The sequence below is a fragment of the Camelus bactrianus genome, chromosome 9 (genome assembly GCF_048773025.1).
Source record: "Camelus bactrianus isolate YW-2024 breed Bactrian camel chromosome 9, ASM4877302v1, whole genome shotgun sequence".
In the NCBI taxonomy this organism is placed as follows: domain Eukaryota; kingdom Metazoa; phylum Chordata; class Mammalia; order Artiodactyla; family Camelidae; genus Camelus; species Camelus bactrianus.
In genome coordinates, this window is record NC_133547.1 from 13,373,868 (window position 1) to 13,383,904 (window position 10,037).

A 10,037-nucleotide genomic window follows, 5' to 3' on the forward strand; every position below is an offset into this window, starting at 1 on the left:
TACTACTTTCTGGGCCAACTTAAGTGTGGACTTTAAATTTTAATAGTTCTTGCTATATTGCCCCTCAGAGAGGCTGTATTATCACTTTTCTAATCAATATTTTCAGATTTTGTGTTTCATTCAAGGTACTCTGCTAGCTGTTGGAAAGCTTTAGAAAATTACTAATATGTTATTGTAGAGGTTTTCAGACTATGGGGTTGTTACCTTAGTTTTATGTATGTGGTAAAATCAATTCACTGAGCCATGCCCAGCATTTTCTTTAACTTTTTTTAATGAAAAATTCAAACATACACAACAATAGAGAAAATAGTAATGAACCTCTATGTACCACCCTTTGCTCAGCTTCATAATGGTTGACTCATAGCCAGTTTTGTTTAATCTAGACTTCTGTCCACCCCAGCATTATTTTAATGTAAATGCCAGAAGTTATATCATTTCATCCATAAATATTTCAATGTGTATGTAAATGATGAGTCTTTAAAAAAGCTTAATACCATTATTCTCCCTCAAAATAAATGGTACTTCTTTATTGGATTTCCAGTAGTGTTTAGACTTTCTCTCAGGGAAAATAACTTTTCTTAATTTTAAGGTTTCTTTGAATCTGGGTCCAAGTAAGACCCATGTGTTGTGATTGGTTCATAATTCTCTTAATGAAGTCTTTTTAAAAATTGATAGTTTCTAATTTTCATTCTTTCTGTCTCTCTTTCCTTGCAATATATTTGTTGAAGAAACTGGGTGATTAGTTCTGTATAATTTCCCACAGTCTGTTATCATTAACATATTTTTCTATATTTCCTGTAGATTAAGAGGCAGGTTCAGGTTCTGGTTCTGATTCCTCCCTTTCTTCCTTTTTTTTCTTTTCCTGGCAAAATGACTTCATTCATGGTAATGAATACTTCCATCAAGAGACACATAATGCCTGCTTATCTCTTTGGGGGATGTTGTTATTTCATTAGGGATTGCTAAATATTCTTAACTTTTTAATTCTATGTTAATTCCTTAACTGGAATGCTTCTATAAAGTTAAAATTCCCTTTATCAACTGATTGCTTATCCTGAGGTACAGATTGTTCATGGAGGCAGGACAGATTCTTCCTCTTACCAGTTTTCAGAATGAGGAAAATAATGAATAGTGAAATAATGGTTTGTGAATTCTTCTCAGAGGAGGTTGTCATCAATATAATGTCATACCTGTGCTCCTGGAAAAAGATGGATGCAGTTAAGATCTTGCCTGTGAAGATTATGTAAAATGGCAAGGCTACTGAGGTTTCATGGGTTAGTATATTGTGTTCGATCTTGATAAGAGAAGTGTTTAGAATGGAGGTTTAGCAAACTTCCTGTGAAGAGGAATTGAGAGTTTTTAGCCATGACATCAATATTGGGTCAAGATAGCACTTGTGAAATATTTTATCACAAGCTCATACTTCATGCCACACACAAAAATTTATTCAAAATACACCATCAACTTAAATGTAAGAGTACAAGTAACCAAAGGGGGGAAAATACATAAATTGGACTTCCTCAAAATTAAAAATGTTTGAGGTTCAAAGGACACCACCAAGAAAGTAAAAATACAGCTGATAAAATGGGACCCAAAATTTGAAGATCACATGTTCAAGAAGGGAATTGTATTTTAGAATATTTGAGGAATTATTACAACTCAACAATAAAAAGACAAATAACCAGATTTTTTAAATGAGCAAAGACTTGGAATACATATTTATCAAAAAGATATGCAGATGGCCAGTACGCACATAAAGATGTTCAGCATCATTGGGGAAATGGAGATCAAAATCAAAATGACACACCACTTCAAACCCACTAGGATGAATTTAATCCAGAAGATGACAAGGATGTGGAAAAAGTGGAACTTTGATATATCTATGGTGAAATTGTAAGACGATGCAGCTGCTTTGAAAAACAGTTTGGCAGTTCCTCAAAATGGTAAACATAGAGTTAACATACGACCCAGCCATTCCATTCCCAGGTATATATATCTAAGAGAAATGAAACATACCTCCACACAAAACCATGTACGTAAATGTTCTTAGTAGCATTATTCATAGTAACAATATGTGGAAACAATGCAAATGTCCATGAACTGATGAATGGGAAAAAGGTGGTATATCCATACAATGAAACATTATTTAGCAATGTAAAGGAGTAAGTACTGACCCATGCTGCAACATATGTGAGCCTTGAAACGTTATGCGGTATGAGAGAAGCCCATCACAAAAAACCACATACTGTATAATTCCATTTATATGAAGTGACTAGAAGCATATTTGTAGATACAGAAAGTAAATAGCAGTTGCTGGGATCTGGGTGAACAAGATTGTAAAGTGATTGCTAATGGTTGTGGGGTTTTGGTTTTTGAGTAATGAGAATATTCTAAAATCAGGTGACGGTAATGTTTGTACATCTCCGTGAATATAATAAAAGCCACTCAGTTGTACTGTTAAAAGGATAAATTTATGGAATGTGAGTTATATGTCAATGAAGCTGTTATGAAAAGAAACAGATAAAAGGAAGATTTTATAGCTGGTAGGGGCAGAGAGTGGTTAAATTCACAGACCTGTTTGCTGGTCAAGTAAGTGTTTATGTGTATAAAGAATCTAGCACATAGTATGTGCTCTATGGAATTATTTGTTGTACAGACACTCTCAAGTCATCCTTAGCCTTACATTTAGAGGCAGAATGATGTTACACAGGATAACAAGGGCATATTGCCTCCAGAGTTCCTGAATTCACCTGAGGCCGTGATTTGATGAAACAGGCTGTTTTCTGTTAAAGGTTGCTTTGGATTTATTCCTTGGTTACTTGATGAGTCTAGTGTGACTTCATGTGGCCTGGATGAAGCCTACACTATGGACTCTAAATGCCTTTTGCTCCTGGAATGTGAGAATGAGCCAGGGAGGCACCCTGAGGTATTTAGTGTGTTGGGCCTGGGGAAAAAAGGCAGATCTTAGTTGTAGGAAGTGTTTGTTCCAGGATTTGGCTTACAAGAGCACTTCCAAGGGCCCCATCAATGTCCTTGAAGCTGGTACGACTTGAATATGTTTTGGATCAGGGTCCCGTCATCTGTAAAAGCTGAACCACTCAGGACAGGTCGGAGAAACCCTAACATCATAGGAATTGGGTACTGCTTTAGCATAAATTAATTCTGTATCTGTTTTTGGAGATTGGAGAAGGGATGTGATTGTCTAGATTTCTTCAAATCTCAGTATATATATTGTGCCATGGAAGGGACCACGTGCCATGAAAAGAGAAGGAAATATTTATCTTACCTTAAGTCATTTAGAACCAGGCCTGCTCTCATGGTTTCCTTTTTCTTTCCTGACTTTATGTTATCAGGACTCTGCATTTCTACACAAGAAGAAGCCAGAGGAGGACTAATAAATTGCCATTCTAAACCATGCCCCATGTGAGTTGATATTTCTTCTTTCCTTCATCAAATAGCCATTGTTTTCTAGGATATGAATGTTCAATATTCTTTTCTCCAGACTTTCTGCCTCTTTAAGCCTCATCCATGTGGGCTTTCCTGCTCACTCTCATTCTAGTGAATTTTAGTGAATGAGGATGAGCCGCAAACCTTCCTCAACTGTCCCTCTCTTCTCTAACCATATTTAAGAATCCATTCTGCACATCAGGAAATGTATTGAGGAAAGAGTAGAACCTCTCCTGTCAGAATGTAGTTTGATGAGATGGGACTGCATATGCAAAATTTGATCTTTTTCATTGACCTCTGTTTTCTAATTGATGAAGTTAGAAACTTTATCTCAGAATGTGATGAGATCTTTGGTTTGTGAGGCTTTTAAGATTGGAAATGTGCCAACTAAAATCTGGAACAAGACAAGGCTGCCCACTATCACCATACCTATTCAACGCAGTCTTGGAAGTCCTAGCCATAGCAATCAGGCAAGAGAGAGAAATAAAAGGGATCCAAATCAGAAAAGAAGAGGGAAAAGTGTCACTATATGCAGATAACATGATACTATATATAGAAAATCCTAAAAGGTCCACACAAAAACTACTAGAAATAATCAAAGAATTCAGCAAGGTAGCAGGTTACAAGATTAACTTTCAAAAATCAGTTGCATTTCTTTACACTAACGATGAATCAACAGAAAAAGAAAGTAAAGAAATAATCCCCTTTAAAATAGCACCCAAAGTAATAAAATACCTAGGAGTAAATCTAACCAAGGAGGTGAAAGACTTATACATGGAAAACTATAAAACACTGATTAAGGAAATTAAAGAAGACTTTAAAAAATGGAAAGATATCCCATGCTCCTGGATTGGAAGAATCAATATTGTTAAAGTGGCCATACTGCCCAAGGCAATCTAAAGATTTAATGCAATCCCTATCAAATTACCCAGGACGTATTTCACAGAACTAGAACAAATCATAATAAAATTTATATGGAACCATAAAAGACCTAGAATTGCCAAAGCATTACTGAAGAAAAAGAAAGAGGCTGGAGGAATAACTCTCCCAGACTTCAGACAATACTGTAGAGCTACAGTACTCAAAACAGCGTGGTATTGGTACAAAAACAGACATGGACCAATGGAACAGAATAGAGAGCCCAGAAATGAACCCACAAACTTCTGGTCAACTAAACTTAGACAAAGGAAGCAAGAATACATAATGGAATAAAGATAGTCTCTTCAGCAAATGGTGTTGGGAAAACTGGACAGCAGCATGTAAATCAACGAAGCTAGAACACTCCCTTACACCATACACTAAAATAAACTCAAAATGGATCAAAGACTTGAACATAAGACAAGATACAATAAACCTCCCAGGAGAAAAGATGGGCAAAACATTATCTGACATACATCTCAAAACTGTTCTCCTAGGGCAGTCTACCCAAGCAATAGAAATAAAAGCAAGAATAAACCAGTGGGACCTAATGAAACTTACAAGCTTCTGCACGGCAATGGAAACCATAAGTAAAACAAAACGACAACCTATGGAATGGGAGAACATTTTTGCAAGTGAAACCAACAAAGGCTTGATCTCCAGAATATATAAGCAGCTCCTATGACTTAATAAGAAAAAAAAAAAAGACAATCTCATCCAAAAATGGGCAGAAGACCTAAACAAGCAATTCTCCAAGGAAGAAATTCAAATGATCAATAGGCACATGAAAAAATGCTCAGTATCACTAATTATCAGAGAAATGCAGATCAAAACTACAATGAGGTATCACCTCACACCAGTCAGAATGGCCGTCATTCAAATGTCCACAAATGACAAATGCTGGAGAGGCTGTGGAGAAAAGGGAACCCTCCTATACTGCTGGTGGGAAGGCAGTTTGGTGCAGCCACAGTGGAAAACAGTATGGAGATTCCTTAAAAGACTAGGAATAGACTTACCATATGACCCAGTCATCCTGCTTCTGGGCATATATCCAGAAGGAACCCTACTTTAAAAAGACACCTGCACCCCAGTGTTCACAGCAGCACTATTTACAATAGCCAAGACATGGAAACAGCCTAAATGTCCATCAACAGACGACTGGATAAAGAAGAGGTGGTATATTTATACAATGGAATACTATTCAGCCATAAAAACTGACAACATAACACCATTTGCAGCAACATGTATGTCCCTGGAGAATGCCATTCTAAGTGAAGTAAGCGAGAAAGAGAAAGAAAAATACCATATGAGATCGCTCATATGTGGAATCTTAAAAAAAAAAACACAAATGCAAAACAGAAACGGACTCATAGACATAGAATACAAACTTGTGGTTGCCAAGGGGTAGGGGGTGGCAAGCGATAGACTGGGAGTTCAAAATTTATAGATACTGACAGGCATATGTAGAATAGTTAAACAAGATTATACGGTATAGCACAGGGAAATAGATACAAGATCTTGTGGTAGCTCACAGCGAAAAAAAAATGTGACAATGAATATATGTGTGTTCATGTATTACTGAAAAATTGCACTCTACACTGGAATTTGACACAACATTGTAAAATGACTATAACTCAATAAAAAATGTTTAAAAAACAGATGGGAAATGTGATCAAAGGCAGGATTGAGAACAGAGAGCTCATGTCATAGAATACCTCAGAGGTAAATACCAGTGACAAAGTCCATTTTGAGCAGTACGTTATGTGTACTACTCAGGGGCCACATCTGTGTTAGTGTAGCTCATTCACTGGCTTTCTGTTGCTCAGAAGAAGCAAAAAATGTACAGTGAGCAATTATGAATGGTAACATGATCAAGAGGATTAGATGGTTGAGAATTTTAGAAACAGCGATGAAGGACGTAAGAGAAGGAGTATAAACTAAATACCATAAAATAAGAAAATGATTACAATCAAAATGGAATATTTTGTAGCTTATAAAAATGATGTCTGTGAAAGGATTTGTCAGGACAAGGAAGAATATTATTGCTAACTTATTATGAGACTTGAGTTGGAAATAAATCCTTAAATTATATGTAACTCTTTTTTTCTAAGATAAACATTTTAAAAGACATTTGGAATGTGCCCATCAGGTTTGTTTTTTTTTTCTCTTGTCTCCCTCCTTTCCTCTTTCCATCCTCCCCTACTTCCCTCTCTTCTTTTCTTTTTGTTGTTTTCAATTCTTCAAAGGGGAAAAGGGAGGAAGGAACTTGCAATTTATTTGAGGATTTGCATGTGTTATGTGCTTGCTCACAGTATTTCATTTAATCAGAGAACTCCACTTACCTGGCTTTTGTTTATTTCCATAGCTGTTCCCAAGAGGCTGTGTTAGAGTAGTAGGAATGTTTAGGAACTATTTAGGTGCTCTGCATTTATCTCACTTCCTTTCCATTACCTACCCACATTGCAAGCTTCCAGCTTCAACATATTTCCTCAGTGTTTTGGCACCTTCATATACTTTTGTCCTTATTTCTTCTAAAAAACATTTATTTATTTTACCATTAATACTGGGTTTGTCATTTCAGAGGTTGGTGTTATTCAAGGATGTGGCCATAGACTTCTCTCGGGAAGAGTGGGAGTGCCTAGACTTGGAACAGAAAGATTTGTACAGAGACGTGATGTTGGAGAACTACAACAACTTGGTCTCACTGGGTAAGTCTATCTTCTCCCAGTAACTCAACTTCAGTCTTTGTGAAATTTGGAAAAGTTTTCAAGTGCCTAGATGAATTTCAGACCTCTAGTCCCAAGTACATTTTTTGTGCCTTACAGACTTTAAAATGGACAGCTCCATTGGGCACCTTTATGTTCTCTATTCTTCAGATATCCATCCTCTGAATCTTTCTGTAACTGACTGACTCGATGGACAATGGACTCAATTTTAATTATGAACAAGCAGAGCATAACCATATCTATTTCCATTCTTATAAGCAGGAATTTCCATTTCTAAGCCAGATGTGCTTTCCTTACTGGAGCAAGGGAAAGAACCTTGGAAGGTTGTGCAGGATGAGACAAGAGGTCAGAGTCCTGGTAAGTAATACATGATCAGGCAAAGGGAGGCCGTTGTGGGTAAGAGTCAAATTGCTTAGAAAGTTGGTCACATCTTTGAGTTATTAACTTGGAAGTTCTCAAAGACCCAACTAAGGCCTTTTACTCCAAAGCCTGTGGAGTAAAAGCCTGAGCCCTGGAAGGCAAAACTATTTTAGCTCAGTCACCAAAGGAAACCCTTTCTTTGCTCCATTTACCACTTCCCTGATTTTCTTTCATTTTCACCTATATTTTCAAAAAGAGACTAGCTCTCCTTCTTTTCTGATGATAACCACTTTACCATTTTATATTTTTATCCATTGGAATCTGTATAAAAGTCTTTATCCAACAAATATTTTAAAAATACACTCTGTGTTCTAAGTATTGAAAATATAGCAGTGAACAAGAAAAATTCCCCATCCCCATGAATCTTTCATAACAGGAAAGAGAGTAACAAATAAAAATATATAAAGATTGGTGAGTGTTAATAAAACAAAACAAGAAGCATAGAGAATCATGAAATAATGGGGCAAGTGTTCTTATAGAGAGGGTGGTTAAAGATGGCTCTCTAATGTGCTCACATTTGAGAGGAGACATGAATAAAGTGCTGGAGTAAGCCATACAAAGTCTAGCAGAAGAGCAGTTTAAGGCAGAGGGACTAGCAATTCCAAAGGAACTGAGGTAGGAATAAATTTGATGCTTTTGAGGATCAGCAGATAAATAAGTGTGGCTAGGGTCAGTGAGGGAGAACAGAAATAGAAGGAAGTAATATATCAGTATAAATTCATCAGTTCTAACAAATGTACTGTACCAGTGCAAGATATTAAGAATTAACAATAAAGGAAGCTGAGGTAGGGATGAGGAAAGAGGGCATGTAGAACTCCATGGACTTGGTTCAGTTTTTCTGTAAACCTAAAACTACTCTAAGAAGTAAAGTCTCAATTAAAAAACAAAAGATAAACTGTAGCAAGAGTTGATACCAATACTTCCAATTCAGATTCTGAACTACAGGCTTTTCATTTAACCCCTTTTAAGATCTCACAGCCACATCCATTTTCTCCCATGCCAGGAATCTCAGTTATCATGGACACTAAGAATGATGCATTTGGAATATCACATAATTTCTTATTTTATCCTGTGTGTACACAGAAACCTCTAAGATCACATTATCACTAACAATATGATTACTCAAAACAGTATGAGATCATTGTTTTGTCAGTTTTTCATTCCCCCTGTAGGGTATATCTCACAGTCAAATTATGCTTGAAAGTGGTTTGACGTAATTTCCTTATATGTTTATGCCACCAGTTGTAAATACTGGTTCTTTTTTAAAATTAATTTTAAGCTATGCTTTCTTGTAATTTAGTTTTGTTTTATAATTATATATTTATATACCAGCAAAGTCAAATCTACAAAACAGATTCAAAGAAATGTGATTTCTATCCCTGGCTCTTCCATATGTTCCTTCCCCACCCTGTAACTATGAGATTTATTCCTTCCCCTTTTTTAAATAAAAGCAAATGTGTATTATATATTTATACTTTCTCTACCTCTTCTCCTTCCTAAGATAAAAAGAGCATAACTATACATATTTTTGTTGACATTTCTTTTATAGTTAACAATGTATTTTAAATAACACTCTATATTAATATAAAGAGATACTCCTTTTTAACTGCTACATAGTACTCCATGATGTGGATATGCCATGAATTAACCTCAACCAGCCACCTATCAATGGCCAGTTGAGTTATTTTTAATCTTTTTCTGTAACAAATTATACTTCAATGAAAACTTTGTACATCAGAATTTTTGAAATTTTGCTAGTGCAATTTTGGGCTAGGTTTCACATAAGTGGAGTTGTAATATGCGTATGTATAAAAGTGTGCTAGATATCACCACATTCCCTTTCACAGCATTTGTATCATTCATATTCTTACTAGCAGTGTATAAGAGTACCAACTTACTTACAGCTTTACTACCAGAATTTGCTGTTACATTTGGCAATTTGGTATTCTAAGAGGTGGGAAATAACATCTCAGTATAGTTTTCTTATAAAAAAAAAAACTATTGAAATATAATTCACGTATCATATAATTCATTCATTTATAGTAGACAGTTTGATGGCTTTTAATATATTCATGGTCTTATAAACCCATCACTACAGTCAATTTTAGAACACTGTCATCACCCCGACAAGAAACCCACCATCAAGTAATAATCATTTCCCATGTTCCTCTAACCCCCAGCCCTACACAGCTACTAATCTTTCTGTCTCTATGTATTGCTCATTCTGGACATTTCATATAAATAGAATTATACAGTATATGGTCTTTTGTGATTGGTTTCATTCTAGCGTGTTTTCAAAGTTTATTCATGCTGGAGCATATATTAGTATATCTTTTATTTTTATTGCCAAATAATATCCCATTATGTGGATATACCACATTTTATTTATCTAGTTAATGAACATTTGAGTTGTTTCCACTTTTTGTTTAATATAAATAATGCTGTTATGAACATTGTATACAAGTTTATAAATGGACATATGTTTTCAATTCTTTTAGGTATGTATCTAATGAGTGAGATTTCTGG

At 35.6% G+C, this 10,037-nt stretch overlaps 1 protein-coding gene across 9 annotated transcripts in view; it reads left to right on the plus strand.

Annotated features, from left to right (window-relative positions):
- LOC105075715 (KRAB domain-containing protein 5) overlaps positions 1-10,037 on the plus strand; it is a 102,792-nt gene that overhangs the window by 48,852 nt on the left and 43,903 nt on the right. For 4 of the 9 annotated variants that reach the window (XM_045523588.2, XM_045523594.2, XM_045523584.2 and 1 more), the window contains exons 3-5: positions 3,354-3,423; positions 6,947-7,073; positions 7,350-7,448. In XM_045523588.2, the coding sequence (XP_045379544.2) occupies positions 3,415-3,423; positions 6,947-7,073; positions 7,350-7,448 (235 nt within the window). In that variant the 5' untranslated portion in view covers positions 3,354-3,414. Of the gene's footprint in view, positions 1-3,353; positions 3,424-6,946; positions 7,074-7,349; positions 7,457-10,037 lie in introns of those variants that run through there. The other 5 variants (XM_074371120.1, XM_074371119.1, XM_074371118.1 and 2 more) reach the window with 3 other exon arrangements.